The sequence below is a fragment of the Ornithodoros turicata genome, chromosome 9 (genome assembly GCF_037126465.1).
Source record: "Ornithodoros turicata isolate Travis chromosome 9, ASM3712646v1, whole genome shotgun sequence".
Taxonomy (NCBI): domain Eukaryota; kingdom Metazoa; phylum Arthropoda; class Arachnida; order Ixodida; family Argasidae; genus Ornithodoros; species Ornithodoros turicata.
This window is the reverse complement of record NC_088209.1, coordinates 27,333,214-27,355,620: the sequence shown is the minus strand read 5'-3', so window position 1 is coordinate 27,355,620 and position 22,407 is coordinate 27,333,214. Positions and strand designations below refer to the sequence as shown.

The 22,407-nt window shown below is 45.5% G+C and overlaps 1 protein-coding gene across 1 annotated transcript in view; it reads right to left on the bottom strand.

The window, feature by feature from the left end:
- LOC135369446 (uncharacterized) overlaps positions 1-22,407 on the bottom strand; it is a 188,421-nt gene that overhangs the window by 127,560 nt on the left and 38,454 nt on the right. Inside the window, exons 2-3 of the mRNA XM_064603035.1 lie at positions 15,924-16,272; positions 10,258-10,433 (exon numbers count right to left, since the gene is read on the bottom strand). Coding sequence (XP_064459105.1) covers positions 10,258-10,433; positions 15,924-16,272 — 525 coding nt within the window. The remainder of the gene's footprint in view (positions 1-10,257; positions 10,434-15,923; positions 16,273-22,407) is intronic.

Here is a 22,407-nt window from a genome sequence, read left to right as displayed (position 1 = left end):
ACGTGATTTCGGTAGTACTGTGTAGTATGTAACGCTTAGTGTAGTGGAGATCTATCTTTTCAAGTAGAAAAGAGTGGTGGCAAAAATAAGTTCCTAAGCCAGTGTTTCAATACTTCGTTCGGTCATTTCAAATTGGATACTGCAGTAGTACAGTCGCCTTTCATTGTGGCAGTAATGCAAAAGGTGCAATACCTTTGCTTAATACTGTGTGAAGTGCTGCTTTTTCGAGGTAGCTTCCCCAAATGTCAACCAACACGGATGAGAAGATGCGTTCAAATTGGGTAGCATCGAATCGTGACAAGAATTGCGGCAATGTACATTTACCTGGGTTCTGAGGTGGATACCAAAAAGACACCCGAACCCAAAAATAGCGCGAAAGCAAGTCGTATCCCGCAGGTATGAGTATAGAATACTACAATACTTACAGTATCTTAAGTACAGTACTCACGATATGTACAAACCTGGCCTTAGGGAAAATGCTAATGCGCATAACACGTAGGTTCATTCTGGCATCGCGAATTACCGTTGGAATGTTAGGTATCTTCAACAAATACAAAAGCCACGCAGAGGGAACGCAAAGAGGTACATATTTGGTTTTGTAGCGGGCATACAGTTGGCGCTATTACTCTCATTGTTTTCTAGAGCGGATGTTTCGGCTTATCTCGCTTGCGCAGGATCTCCAAGCAACGTTGGTTGGTTCGAAAACGCCACGGGAACACTATTGGCTTCATTAACTTTTATTTTAATCAACATTTAAAGAGCAATTCGCTGCCAGGCTGGCTCTTTTGATAAGGAAATATTCCCTGTGAAAGAATTCCGCGTGCTGCGTATAAGGCATAAGATGAATATAAAGAAAACTTATTACATTGATCTGATGGTATGTACGCACAATGAAAAACAGTGAATAATAGTGGCGTAAGATGGGCTTCAAATCCTATTTGAAGAAAGACACCCAGATTTTCTTTTCTTCAATCGCGGCTGGGGCGCAGAGCATCAAACGGAAACTTTTTCCGGTTCGGTTCGGGTTTGGGTCCAGGCATAATGGTTCGGTTCCCGTTCAGCTCCAGGAGAACACCCATATCGGTTCCGAAACGGTTCATGATGCTCCAAACCGGTTCCGAACCGGTTCATTGTACAAGGTGTATGCCCTAAAATAAACGGTAGGAAAGTTCCGAAAGCTTTCCCTTCGCATGTCCTAGGGTAACAGTAAAGATAGCCAGCAATTGTATATTAGTACAGACTCTGTTGTATCCCCAAACGGACTTCAACGAGATCACCTCTTTACTTTACAACCGGTTCAGGCATGAGCTTCCCTATCCTTCCAACGTGCTGGCCTCAAAGCTGTGACAAGGACGCTTGTCCACACGAAAAGGAAACTATAGACGTTTTCTCCATCGATCCGGGCGCCCAGCTATGCATTTTCGCTTGTACTCGAGACTCGGGTTGCAAAAAAAGTCGCATGAACGGGTCACTTTTGGAACAGGTTGGGGCACTTAAGGTAGGTAAGATGAAAAACGGTCAGTGTCGAACTCTCGATGCTTTGAAACCGGTTTTGAAACGGTAACCGAAATTTTCTAACCGTTCCGGTTCAGCTTCAAGATGGCGGCGGCCTTTCGGTTCGGTTACGGCAAAAAATAACGGTTCTTTCCGGTTTGCGGTTCCGGTTCGGTTTGATGCTCTGATGGGAAGGGAAATACGGACAGAATGGGAGATACTAAGGGTGCTGAAACTGCGAGCTAAGATTACATAACTTATTCCAACTCCTATAACAACCTGCGAGCCTTGAAACCAGAAACTTCGACGGTTTCTCCTTTCTCTAAGCCGTGCATTCCAAGGAAACCACTTTCATTCCGCACATGGCGAATAAGCTCGTGATTGGAACAGAAGGAGGACTGGCTATCAAGATCCCCGAAGTGCTAAACGAGCTCCTTCGAACGCGCCACAGGAACCGCAAAAATAATAAAGAAAAGAACAACAACAGGAGGGGCTCTGCGCAAAATCAGCTCTCCTCAGGCGGCAATATTGGCAGGAGACAACCAAAGGAGGATGAGCTGAGGCACATTTGCATCTGTATGGGATTTCCGCTCCCTCCCTGCTATACCTGTTAAGACTCGCCGAATGCATTCGTATAGACGATGACGCAGTGTGGATTTTGCTTTCTTCTCTCGGAGGAAAACCTCAGTCTCTCACTTCACTTCTGGCTGAATAACAATCACGCTATTCATTGAAAGGAGTGATAAGATGGGTTGCGTTCGATCCCAGAGGTGTCCTGTGTAGTTACTGTGCAGCAGGGCCGACGAAGATGTCGGTTTCGAAACGAAGAAGGGAGTAGATCGGATGGGTGGATTAAAACGCTACATTGCCGCGTCACGATTTTGGGAACTTAAGCATTTCAATCGAAGGTTTTGCTACCCGTTATCGATACTGTAGGATCTTACTTTTTCGGGTTCAACCTGATTCCGCCCGATTGTTTCCCTCCCGAATAAGTTTTGGACCAATTCGGATTAAACCCGATTTCTCTCCGAATACTAATCACGTATTACGTTCTATCGTGCATCAAGTATACACGATTTAGTAGCAATCTGTGCACACATCTGATGAAAATATTATCTGAGTGTAACAATCAACTATGCGAAGCACATTATTTAATGTTACATCATGAGGTGCTTGTAAGTATAAATCGCGAGGAAATCGCATCATCTTCACACACGTGCAATGCGGTAGGGTACCGCAACACCGCGGTCAAACCCGCCATCTCATCGTCATCATTTATTGTTGTTGTCGCGAGGAATGCATGCATTAACCAATATGGGCACCTCTAACTACAGGCCTTTTGATGGACAGAAAGAAAAACAAAAGTAAAACGATAACACCCGATTGTATCAATAGCACCCGATTTCACCCTGAATTTCAGATTTTATATAGGACCCGATTTTTCCCTTCCGAATCCGGCAAAGACATTTAACAAAAAAAGAAAAAAAAGCATCAAACGCATTATGTTCCATGTGTCCGCATAGTGATAGTGATGTGACGGTGGTGATGTGTCCTCATAGTTTATTGCGTTTTTTTTTTTTTTCGTAGGATTAGTAAACGAGTGCGTTCCGTGGTGTCTGCATGTGCCTGAGTTGTAAATGCCACTCGATATGCTTATTACTTGGTCGTCCCACTGACTTGGTCCCTCTCGCAGGTTTTTGCGTAGACATACCGGGTGTGTGCAGAAAAACGTGACCCACATTTAGGCACATAGCTTGTTGCCTACCTAACTAACGAACTTCCGGTGGCGCACGATGGCGCATTTATGCGTGCGAAATCTGTAGAAAAATCGTGGAAGCCATACCCAGCTTAAAAAATAAACGGAACAACGAAAACTTCGGCTTCCGTGCATCAGAATAGGGCAACATGATGGACAACAGGGTGTATGTGAAAGGGCAACACGGTGCACGTAGGAGAGTTGTGTTCAAGTACCGCTAGGGGAGCTATCGGTGCATAAATCGAAACGATGTCCCACATGGATGCTCATCGGCAGTACCCCTAGCGGTGCCTGCACATAACTCTCATGAGACCGAAATGCACTACCATGCACTGTCATGACCGCCCTATTCTAATGCATGGAAGCCCATGTTTTCGCGCTCTGTTTATTTTTTTACACTGAGTATGGCTTCCAGGATTTTTTGTAGCTTTCGCACGCATAAATACGCCGTCGTGCGCCACCGGAAGTTCCTCGGCTAAGTAGACAACGAGTTACATGTAAAAATGCGGGTCATGTTTTTCTGCACACACCCTGTATTTCGACTTCAAGGACGCGCGATTGATGGCCATCGCAAGACGGCGGGAGGCATTTGATGACGTTGGTAGTAACGCGATGGTGAGCGTAATATTCCGAACGTGAAAATACGACACGCATGTGAGAAAAGAAAATGTATGGAACGCCGTTTTCGTGGTTTAACGCTACATTTAGTAGCACCATAACCTGCTCCACCAGACCAGTGTTTGGATTATCCAGACCAATGCGTCTGTCACAGAGCTCTGAACGCGATGCCACAGAACGCGATGACCTCGTATATAGCCGCTATTTTCGACACCTCTAATGGCGAGGTCACGCGGGGTATCATCTGTACCGTCGCGATGTCATACAATCGCAACATTTCTTGGGCAGCCAAACCCGTATTTCAGCTGAGCCGTCGGTCAGCTGCTTCTGCTTGGCGGTGAGGTCAGAAAATGACGCTTCCCTCCTTATAAATCACTCTGAGTGTACCTGCCGTCATCGCGTTCATGTCTTCAGCTATGATGCATTGACGCTTCGCGATGACGGAGGCGGCAAAGGAACGAGAGAGAAAAGGCTATCGCATTACTCTCTCTCTCCTTGACATGACAGTAATGGTCTGGCCTGAGAAAAAAAAAGGAAAAAAAAAGGAAAATAAAAAAGGAAAACGATGCGGAATCTAAGAAAAGAAAAGTCACCGAAAGTGGGGCCTTTGCCAGAAACCGCCGAATTCATCTATTTGAACACGTTCGTAGAGATATTTTCGCAATTCATTTAATGTGGCGTCATGACTTGCGAATTCACTGACACATAAGGTTGATAGTCTAAAAGTTGACGCTGCATAGTCCCGTGGCCTTTTCTTATGTTTGCAGTCGTCGTGCTGCTTCCATCCAGAGAAAGCGTATACCGTGTCTTCACACGAGCGACATTCCCTGCTGAACACTGCTAACCATGGGAATATCCTTCAACACAGTCAAAGATATTCTGTAGCAGACGGCGGGAAAGACGCTGACGGTGTCGTCTGCTAAGTGCGTAGTACGCCACTCCTGATATTCCGCACCGTGTGAATGCTCAACATAACATGGGACGGAACTTCGTCTCTATGAGCAGTGGTTTTGCTGTTTCTTCCACTGGAATCTTCCGCGAGGATGTCGCTCGTGTGAATACACAGATAGACACAGGGAAATGGCATTCCCTTCCGGGCAGATTTTTTGAGAACGAAGTGGCGAAGTGCGAGCTGAAGGTGCAGCGCTGGAGCTGAACCGTGCTTCAACTTTATGGAGGAACTGCCGTATCAATAGCATGTCACCCTGTCGATAACAGGGTCAATCGAACACGGCTGGAAGAAGCTCCGCCAGAGACCTCGACAATGTGCCACAGCTGTTGGGGAAATATCCACGTACAGCACTGTGCACTCTTAACAGTAACACGACCTCCGTACAATCGGTGGCCCCAGTGGAAAGTGCGAAGGGTTCGCCACAATGCGAGTAGTAAACATGTAAGTCAAAACCTGACCTTCATGTTTGCAACTCGCATTGTCGGGAACCCTTGCGCACTTTCTACTGTGGCCACCGATTGTACGGAGGTCGTGTTACTGTTAAGAGCGCACAGTGCTGTACAGCGATGGGAAATCATCGCAGCCCAATTCGTCGAACAACTTATTAATTTACAACAAACAACTTAAAATTTTACTTCATATACAAGAAACGTGGTCCAGAACCAAGCGATCATGGACACACTGCCACAGGCAATTCTTGCGCATCTTACGTCAGAACGGTTTCCTCTGTGCAGTGGATCTGGTAAGCGTGACCCCTGTGAATTGGCTGTGACGTCTACAGGCAGGGCCTGGCAACAGCGCGAACTAAAGATGTTTTTCTTCCTGACTCAAGAGAAAAAAAGGTAGGTCGAAGTGTCGGTTGCTGTAGAGCCTTCTTCACTTTCTAGTGCAACCGGATCGGGCGTTCTTCACTCTGTCAGTTAGGGTGATCAATAGGTTCCTGTCTTTTGTATGAACAGTATAGCTGTGTACGCAGCTAGAGCCATGAAAATAGCCGAAACGGGGAAGATGTCACGGGCAATAAATGCTATTCACGAAAAGGGATGTCGTCGGGTTCAACTTTGCTATGCAAGTTTAATGTTCCCGGAGGGTACTTCGTATTTTGGTGCCTAGTGTGTGAGAGGGGTTAGCTTTTTCCAGAACGCGAGGGTAAATCCAAGCGTAGACCTTGCAGGACTATTCCGGTTGTGGTGGTGCTGGTGAAAGGGTTCGCCATTGTCGGCCTCACAGAGGTGGGCAACGTCACGACAAACGCTCTGGGGGAATGAGCGTCCTGTGCCGACATATGTCTGAAAACGTCTGAGGAAAACCCAGGGAAAACCCCGGACAGCACAGCCGGCACCGGGATTGGAAAATCGGGTACCTCCCAGTCTCGACATGACATGGCCAGCACGCTGACCACTGAGCCACGCGAGCTGGTGCAAGACTAGTCTCATTCTCATTGCAGACACCTGTGATTGGCTTGGGCGGACGAATGACACTTCAGGCTCACAACGTGTAGTGTGCACCAGCTCGCTTGGCTCAGTGGTTAGCGTGCTGGTCATGTCACGTCGAGACTGGGAGGAACTCGGGTTCGAGTGCCGCTGCCGGCTGTGCTGTCTTGGTTTCCTCCTGGGTTCCTCCGCTTTCAGACACTAAATAAGCTAGATAAGTACGATGTCTGGTCTTGGAAACAGTATGTCTCGCCCAGACTAGTGACTCTAGTCTGCACAGTTCCCTCAGAAGTCGGCCCAGGTAGTGCGACCACATGCCTCAGACTGTTGCTTATACATCATGTTGCGGAAACACGTACGCCTCGGAGATGGCGTACTTAGATAACATTTGCATGTTTTCTTTTTATTTCGTGATAGCGGCGCGAAGAAACTGTGGCTATTAGCGGCGTACAGATGTGGACAGATGGAAAGAGGATAGCAGGAAGGAATGGGGGACAGGGGGGAGGGTTACTACGCGTCCTGGGCCGACTACATGGGGAACTGTGCCATCGCAAACATGGGGTGCCGACATTCGCCTGTAAAGCCTTCCGAAAACCCCATACAGCACAGCCGGTGGCAGGATTCGAACCCACCACCTCCCAGTCTTCAGATACCACCAGCTACCACAACCGAGCGGGACACCTTAACCCGCTTGGCCATGCCGGTGGTACATGTAAAGCAAGCATGTAAAACACGCGCTTTTACAATCCATGTGAAGCGGCCTCCTCGTCTGTCATGGCGTCCATCATATCGTATTCCTCGCTAGCAAAGCGCGGACTACAATATTCGCTGGCGGAAATATGCTCTTTGACTATGGCTCTCATGTTGTCTCGGAGTATAGCCTAGATTTTCCTCGAAAGTATGTTTGATTCGGGGGTACAGGGGTAGTCGAGAAAATTATGGAAATCGACTCATCCTCTTTCACTATAGCGGAAGGGTTTTAAAGCGTTCTCTTTAAAATTTCTTTTTCCGTCGACGATTTTTCAGTTCCCGTGTGTTCGGCGTACCGCAGAATGCCAACGACGCTCTCTGTCTATCGCAGCTGCTTCGTCCTGTAGCTGTTCCTAATAACTTCGAGCTAGATTTTTAAATGAGGTCCTTAGAGAACACCCGTCGCTAGATAGGTTTTGCATCTGCCCTAAAATGCATGCTGCCTTCCGCTGCATTATCCTGTCATTCCCTTCTTGTTCTAGTCATCTATGGCTTCTGACACACTTGGCTATAATCCTGAATTCCATTTTTTCGTGTGTTTTTTGTTTTTGTTTTGTTTTTTGCGTTTGCGTACTCGTTAGTAAAGTAAAGGCTTCATGAAGTAGTGAAGAGATTGCCAATCCCTAGGGCAGCACACCTATACTGAAGCAGGAATACGTTCGTATCTATAGGTGGAACGCGACGTATTTCTTCTTGAAATGGAATATCAGAGAGGATATACCAAATACGAAACGCCATAAGCAGCGTACTATATTAAACAACGTTAATAAGCAACTGCGGTGGATTTGGGTGGTGCACAGGCGTGGAAAGATAAAGAAAGGGCAGCAGCAAAGTGTGGGAGATACAGAGACCGTCTTTGGGGGAAACTGTACCGACATTTGCCGTGGTGGGATTCGTCCCCACGACCTTCTAGCCTTTATAGTATTCCTGTAATCATCATTCAACGACCAATACTGAACAATTCGGAAATGCCGCTGGTCGTCGGATTAGTGTGGAGTACATTAATGGGTTATCCTCAAGATATGTTCAAACGAATGGGCTTGCGTACAACAGTGTCGAACGAGGAACGGTACACAGGAGTTGCAGAATTTATATGATGTATTGAGGCATTACGCAATGTTCCGCAATTCAGCATTGCATATAATTTCTGCAATCTCTTTACTCATATATTTAGTCCTATTTTCGCGTATCTGTAATGTGCAATATATTGCTTAAGATATGCCCGTAATTTTAGATATAAGCAATCTATCCACCAATATTATTGTATATATGTTCCGCGGACTACGTGTGCACTATACGTGAGCTGTGCGCGTATTATCCATTTCCTGGATATGTAACTGGTGCAAGTGAAGTGGAGTTGCGGGCCTCACACTAGTGAAGCCAAAATCTTCATTTTATTTCTTCTTAAAACCAACCAACCAACCTGAATATGTGTCGTCTTCGGCATATGTGGAACTACGTGCATACGCACACGCACACATACATGGGATGATGATGTGGTGGGTCATTCATCGCCTTTATGGCGGTAAACTGCCCCATTGCTCTTGTGGAAGGGATGAGAAATGGATGATGTTGGAAAGGTGTCCCATTAGAGTTTGTCCATTAGTCCAGTGCTGGAGAGGAACTCAGCAACAACTCGTGCAGGGACCCTCTCGGCGTACGTGCATGGCTATCAGACTTGACGCAACGAGTTTCCAATCGATGGAGATTATTTCTCCTCCCAAGACCGTATCGGCACGGAAAGAAAAAAAAAGAAAGGACGCCATGTTTCCTTTTTTATTTTCTTTCTTTATTCAACGCAGCGTCTCGCTGTTGTTGTGCGCGAATATAGAAAGTTGCCATGGCAACGCTGTCCCGCCCTTGACTATTGTGTACTTGCAAGGTACGTTCAACTGGGCAGTTTATTTGTTACTGTTATCGATTCGATCAGTAAGATTTCATTGAATTTGAGGCGAGGACTTGCTGTTGCGGGCGTTACTTCTGCAACAGACATGGAACAGAGAGTTTCCTTCGCCGTTGCTCGATTGTATGCGAAAACGATGGAATGATACAAAGCGGAAGAGAAGAAAGACTTCGAGACAACGCATTCAGAGGACATGCTGTTAGATGCTGATAATGGCAGTGGAGAAATATATAGAGATGTCCTACTTAGCGTCAGACCTGTTATTCCAGAACGATTATGTAAAATCACGTGGCCAGTAAGACGTTCAAATTATATACGACTTCTCCTCACACACAGTACTCTGTGAGCATCGGACCACTTGTTCAGCATAAACAAAATTTGAGGAACTTTGTACGTATAGTCAGATCTACCGTGGTGGGGATATTTGGGTTGCGAAAGTACGGTATTTTAGTAAAATCGATAAAATGATATTTATAATCTCAGGATCTTGGCGATCGTTCGCGCGTGTACAAATATTTAATCTGTCTATTTATTCTCATTTATGAACGATTTTTATACGGTTCCTGTCGTACGGTTCAGGAAGGTGATCCGTTCGCCACTTCAGTCCTGGACCTCATGAAAAACATTGCGGTTTTCCTATGGCAGCATGCGTACGCTAAAGTTTTTACCGGATCAATTTTGCAAGCACCCAAATTTCGGAAACTGTTCGCATTATTCATTACTCAGTTCGCCGAGAAGTAAAAATTCACTTGGAGCACACGACCAATACGAACGGGTGCGGACACAGCGAATTACCGGGGCAGTACGGCGCAAGACACCCCGCTTTAAAAGAACGCCATTAGATATATGACGTAATCATGATTGATACGCTTATTATAGATTTTTATTTATTAATATGCTCTCACCGTCACTCTTTTTTTTTAATTCGCGAAACAACTGTGGCTATAAGCGGCGTACAGACGTGGTCAGATGTAGAGAGGACAGCAGGAAGGAGTGGGGGACAGGGGGGGGGGGGTTAGTATGCGGCCCTTGCCGACTTCAGGCCAAACTGTGCCGACATTCGTCTGGAAAGTCTTCGGAAAACCCAGGGAAAACCTCAGACAGCACAGCCGGCGACAGGATTCGAACCCGTGTGACCTCCCAGTCTCGCCGTGGAAAGCGATCATCCTAACCACTATGCCACGGGAGCTGGTCACCGTCATTCGCTAACGGTGCCTGGAGAATAGCTCCACCATCGTATAGCTGACGATAATCGATGCTTGTATGTTTGTTTATTTTTCTTGTAGATTCTGCGAGAGAGGGGATTGCACGCGCATGCGCGCTGCAGTGAAGGAGTGAAACATGAACTCACGCTATGTCTTCAAGGCGGATGCCCTTGAGTCTGGTGTGGAGCAAGGCACAGGTCTTGTGGTCAGTCGTGGTGACGGCACGGCGGCGCCCCAAGGTGACGCCAGCCGGAAGCTCCGTCGAGAGCCGTGATGGGGCACGACGTCGCGTACGACTTCGTGGCGTCGACGTCGAAGACACCTACGATCAAAATGAACACCGTGTACGACGATACCCACACGTTCGTCAGAGATGCCACTGCTGTCGTGTACAGCCGGGACATTAGTTTTTAGTGCATCGCACGCTATCGCCTTTGCGTACGCAAGAGAATAGCGTGATGGCTCTGCGCAATGCGCGAAGCTCTCTTTATGCTTTGCGCGTGCGCATAACCACCAACGCTATCCCTTACGTACCCAAAGGCGATAGCCGTACGACGCGCTAATACTCTCTATTTTCTGTTATAGCTGTCAATGCTTCAGAAAAGGAGCTTCATTACTTAGTCTAAAATCAGGATAGAAATAATAAAATTAACCACGCAGTAGCTATGAAATGATATACCCCCGCCGTCATAAATAAATATTATTCTCTCTCTTTTTGCATGTGTTTGCGTGAGTAGTGGCAAGAAAGAGACGGCTTGGCTGTCTACTGTGAACGCCTTTCAGACTGAAAGGGCTCGAACGCGAGCACCTCTATACCACACCTTTGTCCCTAAAGGCGCCCTCTACAGCCTCGCTGCGATCGAAGCGCCTGCTTTCCGCAGACGAGCGTGTTCTGGACAGCGTACTTTGCCAGTAACGTAAGCAGCACTGACAAAGGGGTGTTGGAAATTGCTTGATCTCGCGTGACGCGTATTTTCTTTTTTGTGATGGCTCGGAAATGCAGTCGCTCGAGCACAGGTGCGTGCGCGAGGTAATGGCACGTGAGAGAGCGATCGAGTTAATGGCAGCGGTGTTTGTGGCCCTGAAACCCCCTCCCGAAACACGTGCGAGGCGAGCAAACATGGCTCAAAACAACGAGGGGAAATATGATCGATGCTCTTCGGGTATTGTTAACCTGATGATGTGGCGCATTCCGAATGTGTGCTTGTGGAATGTACTTGTGCCATGCGTGAATTCCAGGACTGGCTTCCCAGCGACGGGCATTGATGCGCGTGCTAAAGTGTTACTTTTAATGAACTTGCCTATGAACTACTGCAGGTTTCACGGGCCTGCATGCATAGGCGCCGACTGTTAGGGGGCCTGAGCACCACTCCCCCCCCGAACATTCCCGGGCGGCGAGTTCCCCTCCGAGAAGCCACCCCGGTGGCATTCAAAATGAACGTTTCGAGTGATATCTGACGAATCGCATGCTTCATGCGAGTGAACGTGAAACGCTTCCAGTCTTGTAAAAATTTGCCTCGTGGCACGGAATCCCAGACACCCTGCCCGACCTCTGTGCCTGGTATGGGGACGAGTACCCCAGAATGGGGGGGGGGGGGGGTTGTGCCCCAGCCCCCTCCGGCAGATCGAAAGCTCACAGTCAATGCTTGCATGCATGTGTTGCTGACGCTGACACTGTTATTGGTGCTGGGATGTGCGCTCTGCTTAGGTGTACATATAGAAATGGTGTTCATGGAAATGGGAATGTGCACAAGAAGTTGAGAGCGTGATTCAAGATCTTAAGTTGAAACACTCAAGAGCTCCAGACAACATTCCTGTAACGTTCGTAAAACAGTTTAAGTCATATTTATCAGATGTGCTAGCCGGTGTTTTTTCCCCCAAGGGCTGAAGGTCGCCAAGGTTGTCCCAGTGCATAAGAAGGGCGATAAGCTTCTGGTATCTAGCTACAGGCCGATAGCGGTACATTCACCGTTGAGTAAAACAATAGAGACACTCCTCTTACGGAGGCTTACAGATTATTTTGACAAACACAACCTTTTATCTGAATCTCAGTTTGGTTTTCGAAGGGGCAGATCTACTGAAATAGCATTAAGTAATGTTCTTGAGAAAATTAAAAGGTGCATCGATTCTAAGACATTTACTATGGGTATTTTTATAGATTTAATGAAAGCCTTCGATCTAATTGACCACGAACTGTTGCTGCTGAAACTTGAAAGATACGGGATAAGAGGAGTACCATTGCGCCTGCTCCGAAGTTACTTGACTGGAAGAAAGCAGTATGTCATTGGGAAAATCCGATCAGATTTAGCTGAGTGCAAAGTAGGTGTGCCACAAGTCTCAACCTTGGGTCCATTCCTGTTTTTCATCAATGACTTGCCTAAGTTCTTAGCCACAGACTGCACATTGTACGCTGATGACACCAACATATTCGTAGAAGGCAGCACACCTGAGGGCTTGTTTCATGAAGCTAATTTTGTCCTCAGCAAACTATCGTTCTGGCTCTCGCACACCAGGTTAGTTCCAAATTATACGAAATCAAACTGTGTTGTGTATCACCCTAGCCAACAGTCTTTAAATATGTCACTTATCTGTTTGCTTTTCATCAATTGCACTTAAGAGAGTGAAGACTGCTAAATTCTTAGGTGTCACTTTGGATGAACACCTCAGTTGGCACAACCACGTATCGAATATATATTCGACACAAATTACTACCAGGGCTGCATGCCCTGGCTAAAACAATACGTCTTCTTCCGATCAATGCTCTTCTTAGACTGTACTATGCAGTGATACACTCATATCAGCTATGGTCTAGAAGTGTATGGGTTCACCTATCGTACCACTCTTCATCCGCTTTTAATCCTACAAAAGCGTGCTCTATACGCTCAGTACTAAATATTCAACCAGATACGTCAATCACTTTTGCATTTTCGCTATACTATCAATCATGGACGTATTTACTCTGACTACGTACAAAATTAGCCTCTTTATCCATCGTCTTATTTATAACTCTAATGTTCCTCATTTTATCCACTTAACATGCTTTAGTTCCATATATTCCCTTAGAAGAGACGATATGTATCTTAGGAAAGCGTTGCCTCGCACAAACTATGGTGAACAGGAGCTAACTTTTATTGGATCTAAGATGGAATTCGTTGCCAGTGGAATTGAGGAAACTGGGCTTAATTCCAGTGCACTCTATGATAATTTGATGGCCATTCTTTCAACAATTGTGTATCATGCATGTGATGTACCGATTGTAAAGTGCGATTAAACGTCCACAAACGCTTTCGTGTTTTTCGTCTTGGCGCTGCAGTACTGTAACTTTTGCAACTCGGCTGCACGCCCCTGTAGTGCGGGTCTGCGGATATACCCGCACGACCCGTGGGTGCGGGTGCGGGTAGTTCCACGAAAACTCGTGCGGGTGCTGATTGTGAGACCGTGTCTGCGGGTGCGGTTCGGGTCGAATTTACATACCCGCGCACACCTGTAGTGATGGCGCTGGTGCAGCAACAATATTTCCAAACGGCAGCGAAATCGCGCGCATTTTCATGCAGTATTTCTTTAAATCTAATTAATTAATTAATGCGAACTTCCGCGTCGCATCCAAGAACAATACTTTGCGAGAATTATTTGAATAAAATTGGTGGTCTCGAGTTTCTATACAACATTTTGTAACCCAATAAATGTTCTTCTGCGCGTGTGATTTTGTGTTCTACTTGCAGAACCGAGTCAACGGATAGCGCGTCCTCCCTCTTTTCTTCTATCTCCCTAAGCCCACCCACCAATTCATACCAATGTGAAGGGAAGCACCGGAAGGCCCCTGGTTGTGATGCCCAGCTGTCGCACTTTTTGAACATTCACTAAATTAATTGCAAAGGCTGAACAAAAAACAAAAAATACCGTTTCGAAACTATATATCGAAACATCTTGTAATATCGCTTGCAGCTATTCAAAGCTTAGTTTAGCGAGCTTCCTTCCAATCTGCCAGCCTTCCAATTAAGAGCTTTCGCAAGTTCGCGATTCGCGAACGAGCATAAGCTTGCGTTTCTTGAACACGCTTCCCAAGAGGAAATTAATGGGGTACGTAGAAACAAAAGATAATGGAGCGGTCGTGTGTTCTGGACAAACACGCCACGGGAATTATGGTTGCGACAGGGAAATTACACGAGGTTCTCTCATCACTGTTCGTCGAATTTCGCAATTAAAGTACGGCTGGGGACCAGTTATTATTACCCGTTGGAGCTATTTGAATTGATTTTTAGAGGTTGTCTAAGTAATCTTGTCTGTAAAATGTAAAGAGTCTCGAGCAGATGAAAGCGCTTGCAAGAATACACAAGCGAGTTTACTGCTTCAATCTGGGGTGCCTTGGAAGCGCGAGGGAGAAACTGTACAGCGAACTTCCATCTTAGAAACCACAGATCATGTAAGGGCCCTATACCAGGAAATCCTGCACTTTATCCCTCCTCTTTGTAATATTTCCCCCACACGTGTCGATCTCGCATCAGTCATTTCGTAAAATCCTTTCTTCAGCCCCCCCCCCCCCCCCGACTATTGACACTCGTCTTTCCATTACCCAGCAATGTCTACAGAAGGTACGTTCTTCCTTCTGCCTCGCCTCTTTACCCCGATCATCTGATTGGCAGAGTAGTATTTGCAAAGAGGGTCCGCTGTTCTTCTCGAAACCGCTAAATAATCTTCTTTGTGCCGTATACCATGCTCGAGCTTTACCCAAAATGCCTCTGAAGCAATTTCAGCTGCCCTCAACCCATTCGAGAGGGCTGAGTAGTCCAGCTCCTGAAGTCCCGTGGGTTTAAACATTCCACCAGCGCAAAAATGTCTACGTCGAAAGAGAAATAAGCCTACCTAGTGTTTGTAGCACAGATATTAAAACTACCGTGACACTTAAGTGAAACGCATTTGGAGGGTGTCGGTTCTCCAATTGTCTCAGCAAGTGACGCTCTGTAATTCCGCAGCTACTACACAACCGAAGTTCCCGAAGGTTGGTAATGAAGGATTGGCTTATGAAGGATTGGCTTATGAAGGACGCGGACTGACGCAAACTGACCCAAGGAAAACATTATCGTCGTCCAACCGTGTTAGCACGCTTGATACCTACACCTAAAACCTCCACTTACCCCAAATTGCTTGTCTCGCGAGCTTCCGCAATATTCTAGAATCCTGTTGGCCTGTGAGCCAAAATTAAGGGTGAGGTGTCTGTAACCTTAATTCGATTACGTACGTAAGAAACACTAAAGTGAGAAATTGCTTGTAAGTCAGGAGTATTAACTCTCCATGAAGATAACGTCGTGTTTCGTACAGCTTTTGGTGTTCAATTCCATTGATCTGTGGCGGCCCGTGAAGCACGATGAAGACGTGCCTCTGCTGGCACCGTCTTAGCGTGTGGCCACGATCATATGCCCACTGGGACATTCCATCATCGCCGCTCAGGACTCGTGTAGAGGAACACCATCTCCTCTACAGGTCCATTGAAAGTCGAACTTTCGCACTACTACTGCATCACGCGTTACTCTCTCTCTCTCTCTTCCTAATAAATGCTCCATGTAACATACTGTCGGGAACCTGATTTGGACAATCCCTCAAACAGCCTCGACTGGACATCCTGCGGATATACTGCCAGGGGAGTCCATCTATGAAGCTCCTATACATGTCCGACGGACATCCACTGGATCTATTTGGGACGTCCACAGCAGAAAGTGTTCGGTTTGGGTGCCAACGTTCGAACACTGCCCACAAACACTCATAGTATTTCGAACAATGTAAGCACTCTGCGAAAGACAACGAAAAGCCTCACCTTTTCTCTCGGCGTCGTAGGCTCGGGCGTGGGGCCATCAGCCGAGCCCGCCATGACAGGTGACGGTGGTACGGTGACAGCGGGCAGGAGCAACGTGGTGCCTTCTCCACCACCTTCATCCTGTTCTTCTTGCTGTTGGTCCCTGGGGGTAGCTGGTACTGCCGCGGGGTTGGAGTCGGCATCTTCATCTTCGTCCAGCTCTTCGGGCTGCGGTGTCAAGGAAGCCCTCCTGTAGCCCAACGGCAGCTGGGGAGACAGACTGGGCGATGATCCTCTCCTGCCACGGTTCAGATGCCGGCTTCCCGCAGCGCCGATCATGCTACCCTCGCCGCACCACGCACTACTCTCCCTAAACAGGAAAGAAGAAAAAGAAAGAACATGTAAATATAGAGACGAATCGTATTCACAACGCGTGAAGACCACACAAAAAAGTCATAACAGGAGTTGTCAGAACTGAGATAATGTGTAGAGCGATCCAAAATAGGACGCAAGGACTAAATTCTGCAGCAATTACAGCTTCAATTACTCTAGATTGCAATTACTCCCTGTATTAGTCCTCAAATAGTCTTTAAACTTTGTGAGTATATAACCTCCGTGCATTTAGTCCCGAAACGGACTTATTATGGCTGTGGCAATGCATCTAGTGCCCCAAAGGACTAAATTACTTTGTTTTACCCTTATACTACTACTAATAATATAATAATAGTAATAATTATAATAATAATAGTTTACTTTGAAAGGTACCCATCAACAATCGTGAGGTCTACCTGATGGTGCGTCAACAAGATCAAAGACAGATTAAACATGGTAGAAGCAAAACAAAACGTCAACAATACAAAGCAAACATCGGAAAGGTGTAGGAATGCTACTGGTTAATGGGATTGCGCATTAACGTTGAAAAGGGACGACGTAAATGACGAATAAGGCGAAAAAATGTCAACGTCAATGGTTTTGGCTGAGTGCGTTCAAGAATGTGCAAGAAAGTTCAGGTGAACCAGTACTCGTCTATTCTCTGTTCAAATTAACTAGCGCAACTACACCCGTTAAGAACTACAGTTTCAAGGGTGATATTGGAGACTCGTTGATCCCAAACAGATGTATTTCAGTCGGCTCCAAATGCAATGCAAAACACCCCAGTCCACCTGTTTACGGCGTAACATGTAGTCACAAGCACGAGAGATATATTATTATCAACAGGAGGGGGGGAATATAGGTTTATTGCAAAACAAAACAAAGGAATCAACAGGAATCTTCTTCCTTGTCCTGCCGTAATAAAATTTTGTGGTGCACATTATGATGCGTCGAGATACGTTTAAACTTTAAATAAACTTTAAAATATTTAGGACTTTTATTGTTCAAAGTGTACGTCAACGATATAGCGCGTGATGTGAAATATTCAGAGTGTTTATAATATGCAGACGACTTGAAAGCTTACAGCAAGATCGAGCAGTCCAGTGACGCACTACTATTACAATACGTCATTAATGTTATTGTACACTGGTGCACTAATAATGAGTTGCGACTGAACACGAGAAAAACGAAAATGATTACCCCAACACGAAAGAAAGGCGCTGTGAAACACGACTATATACTCAGTAGGTAGGGACAGCGTGGAGAGGGTATGTGTAGTGCGTGATCGCGGAGTGTTGCGGGATTCTGCGTTGAGGATGGAAACGCATGTTGCAAGTATTGTAGCGTCAGCAAAGCGCTCACTTGGTATGATCTTCCGTGTTGCGAACACGGAAGATTTCCCTTTTGAAAACAAGTTATGTTTGTTAGCGCTCTATAGAAGCTTAGTTGTTGTTATGGAAAATTTATTATGAACACAATACACAAGCTTACGTAATACAAGATGCTTAGTTAGATCTAAACTAGAGTTCGCTTTCGTTTCATGGAATTTTTTCAATGGTAAGCTATCAGCGAGAATTGAAGGAGTCCAGAGGCACTGCGTTCGGTATGACAATTTTTTTTATAGAACCTGTTTCTATGGATATTGTACAAGCTTGGAATAACCACTCTAGGAAGACGTAGGGCTGAGTTTGGCTAATACTTTTTGTTTAAAGTTGTTAATGGGTAGCTAAGTGCCCGAATCTTCACGCTACTGTACGATTCCTTGCACCATTTAGGAGATGTAGAGCTGCAAGTTTGTTTTATGTGAATCATCTATATTTGTTTCTATCTATATTTCGCCTGTAGTTAGATCGAAACTTATATTTAACAGAATTGATGACCAGGATATTGATATATTTGCGGCGGCGCGAGACTCTAGGCATGCTGTACAAGGTTCAGTGCTAGAATGAATAGCCTTGTAACTTTTCTCTGTATTGTTATTTATCGCTGTGTTTTATTTTATCATGTAGAGTGCTACACTCAGTTAGGGCTTGGCTGTTGGTGGGTACTCTTGAAATGAACAAAACAAAATAAACTTGCAAAAGAAACGTGTTTGTGGTTTGAACAGCTTGTCACGCTGGCCTCACGATTTTGCGCGGTGTCACGGCTGTAGTTCGACCATATCCGCTCCTTTACCATCTCATCACTCATCCTTCCCACCCCACCCCGTAGACACCGGCACTGTAATTACACTCCATCATTTGAGCAAGGCATGCAGGCGAGGTGAAACAATCAGCATGCAAAACAAAGACGGGCGAAGGCGACAAGGACAACTGCTACTCTCAACTATAATCATGACTTTTTTGAAGCGATAATTGTATCTAAACTGTAGCTTTCCAGTGAGCACTTTAGTGAGAGTTGAGAGTAGTTGAGAGTAGCAGGTGTGCTTGTCGTCTTCTCCCGTCCGCGTCTTGCTTGCTGTTTATTTTACTCAGTATGAGTACATCATTTTACTGTGCCACACGGACGTTAAATGTGGTATTATTAAATGTGGTAAATTATTATTATTAGTAGTAGTAGTAGCAGTAGTAGTAGTAGTAATGTGTCGTCCTGTAAAGCCGGCTCTGCCATTCGCTTACAAACAAGGTGGCGAAGCAAACTTTACGTTTTATGTTTACTCCTAACGACGAATCCATGCCTCCTCGCACTTCTTGGTTTATTAATTTCTCATAGCAGAATCTCAGCGAACAAGGCGAGTCAAGTCCGAAATGAAGTGTAGCCAAAAAAAAAAAAGAGAAAAAAGAAAGGAAAAGAACAACACTGAAGCTTTCTAAGCTTAGTTATTACATACAAACTTTCGCGTGGTGGACCACGCTTATTCATCCAAGTCCGAAATGAAATGTAGCACAAAAAAGAAAAGAAAGAAAAAAGAGGAAACACTTCCTAAGTTTAATACATAAAAGATTTCGCGCGGGGGACCAGGCGTCATCCGGATGATCAAGCGTGGTCCCCCACGCGAAAGCTTGTATGTAATAAACTTAGAAAGCTTCAGTGTTTTTTTTCTTCTTATTTTATTGTGGTACATTTTATTAATTTCTGTCAATTTATTATTTCGCCCGCAGCCCTGCAAGAGACGACGGTAAGTAGTGGCGAGGTTCGCCATCTGGGGATGGGTGAACGAAGAGTATTAATCACCGTCTCCCAGCCCACGCACGAGGCGGCGCTCTCTGCCTGGCGGCATTAGGAAGCCTACATCAGAGGGCGGCATATGGAGCCTGGGAGCAATCCTGTACGTACGGTGGTATGGGACATCAACTGATGCTTGCACATACATAATGCACACAAATTGGTGTCCGACACACCACGCTGCCTTCATCTGATACATGCACGGCATTCAAACTTTCTTAATGTCGGATCGAATATATTAAGCCAGTATTTAGTAATTTGCTTTCCCGTGCATCTATCTTCCCACCGGGATCCATTGAATACTTAGTGTGCATATGATACGTGTCAATAAAGTGTCTGTGCATTACAATCACGACTTCGTGCAACAGAAAAGTCGGTGAGGAAGCAGAGAGAGCACAGTTACGATTTAGGTCAACACCGATAAATGACAAGCACCAAATCGAGGAAACTTTGAATAAGGAACGGAAAGTAATAATAGTAATAATAATAATAATAATTGGGTGTTTACGTCGCGAGACAACTGAGATCATGAGCGACGACACAGCGGTCGGTCTGTGGATTGCTTTTGCCCACCTGAGGGTTCTTTAACGTGCGATGAATGCTCACCACACGGCACCCCGTGTTTAACGTCCCTCGCGGAAGACGGCGTGTCTAAGCAACTTGTACCGTGCCACCAATTTACTGGCGTCTTCGGCCGGGTTCGAACCCGCGATCTCGGGATCAGAAGGCGAAGGTAATGGAAAGGAAAACTCAAAGGGGCGGTAAGTGAATGTGACGTGATGAGAAGGAAATGACGCGACGAAGGCCATTTTAAAGAAAAGAAGTAACAATGAAGGACGAATGTCGTGTCGTATGTATCGCCAACAGTTTTCACGCGAATAGCGGAGCCAGCTTACCGCACTTTAAGTAAGCGTTGTCACTTTCTCAACTGTACCAGTATCTAATTGATCTAATGCGGTATATGGATCTTCCACGGACTTTTTGTTTTGGGTAAGAAGCTTCGGAAGTTCCTGAAGGGTCTCGAAAAAGGATGGATGAGGTACAGAAGCAAAGCGGAGAGGCAAGAAGAATGAAAAGAGGGCCTTCTGCGAAAATTGTGAGACCGCTTAACGATTAATCGATTTTGGAAAACGATTTTTGCGAACCCCTCGCTATAACAGAATAAGGAAACCTCAGGGAAATGAAATATAGTGGTTGAACCGTCAGCTTGCTCTCGGGACGATCAAAATATTTCCTCTTGTTAACAATAGTACTTTAGGTGGAGAAAGAAGTGCGCCCATGTACTTGTGCTGCTAATACATATTCAAGCGCGCCCAAAAACTGCCGTTGCGTGTAAAGAACGCGCTGGAGGCCGTCGTACCTTTAACACCTTTACAGATAAGCCATTTGTGGCCACTAATCAACCTTGCGAATGTCGACACGTCCAAAATTGAACCCTGTATTATGTGTTATGGGGTCGCAGTGCCTAAGCCCTGTACTTATTTGGGTTACTGGTGTGTTCCGCAGAGCAGCGTTTTCATCTGACAAAAGGCGTACGAAAAAGGAAGAAATAAAGAAAGAAAAGCCTCAAATTCGTAAATGCGTAGTGAGGAATAGACATACGTAGCTGTTTTTTAAATATATCTAACATTTATCATCCGTTAGGAGCGACATTCGAAAGACACTGATTGCACACAGGAGACATTTTCATAAATGAAGGGAAATGTCACACACAAGAGCCATATACAAAGCGTAAAGCAATGGCTTCACCGTTTGTCGTGGAGTACACACTCCAAGAAGACGAAGAAGCAGCAGCAGTTTGAGTTTGAAGAAGAACCAAAAAAGGTGCAAGTTTAGTCTTTCTGGGCTGGGGACGAGATTAATTGCAGCAACGATAGTTCCTTTCGGAACTGAATGCACGGAAGTTTGGAGTGATTAAATTTCGGAGTCAGCAGACTGAAATGGAGCGGGAGTAGCTGCAATCAAAGGGAGTAAAAGCTGCAAGTGCTCCACAATTCATCCAGTTGAGCTCTTTGTGACAACTGTTTTTCGCTGTGCAACACAGGTTCTACAATAAAGTGCTAAGTAGCGCGTGTCGCCCGCGTAAAAAAACGTACGAAGGAAACTATTGTTTCCCATTTTCTGCTCGCAGGTGAACAATAGGAGGTTGTCACAACTGAATAAGGTCAACACAAGTGATAAAAATATAAAAACATTGACACTACTGTGTTTATAATCGGTACAAGCTTTCTGTAGTGGACTGCATTTCATCAGGTACCTTCGTACATTCGTGCCTGATGAAATGCAGTCCACTCTATGAAATGAGCACAGTAGACTGAGTATTTTTATATTTTTATCACAGGTGCACCCAAGAAACAGCCCGTTCACAGGAAGGACGAACTCGGATGTCCTTTGGGAATCGGAAACGGAAATACTCCATCCGATTGTTTTTCTTTCTTTCCTTTTATATATATATATATATATATATATATATATATATATATATATATATATATCCAGCTCACAACACGCGCCATCTTCCTCCAACAGAGTTTCAATGAAATCAGGAGTGTTTTCGAAGCGCTCGTCCGTAAAATAGTGCAGGACTTGTGTTTTCATGCAATTCTTTCACCCATAAATATAACACAGAGGGCCTTATACGGTAGAATGAGCAGACGACGCGTGCGCTGCTCCTTCCTTGCAAAGCCTTATTTGCAAAGAGAGCACTTTTTGTGTGTGTTTAGGGAATAGCAAGCCGGCGTGCTGCATGGCTGACCTTGCCCCTTTCTTTTTCTTTTTTTTTTCTGCCAATAAAGCCCCCTCCCCCCTTTGATCAGGGATGTTCTTGAGCCGTACCAGGCTAAGACCTCTTAAAAATGTAACACACAACACTTCGTCTTCCTAAACCGTTGTTTTCTCCGACGTATCAGCTGTTACTACGTATGTATTGTTTCCTATGCATTTGTGTATGTACATATTTGGTGTGTGT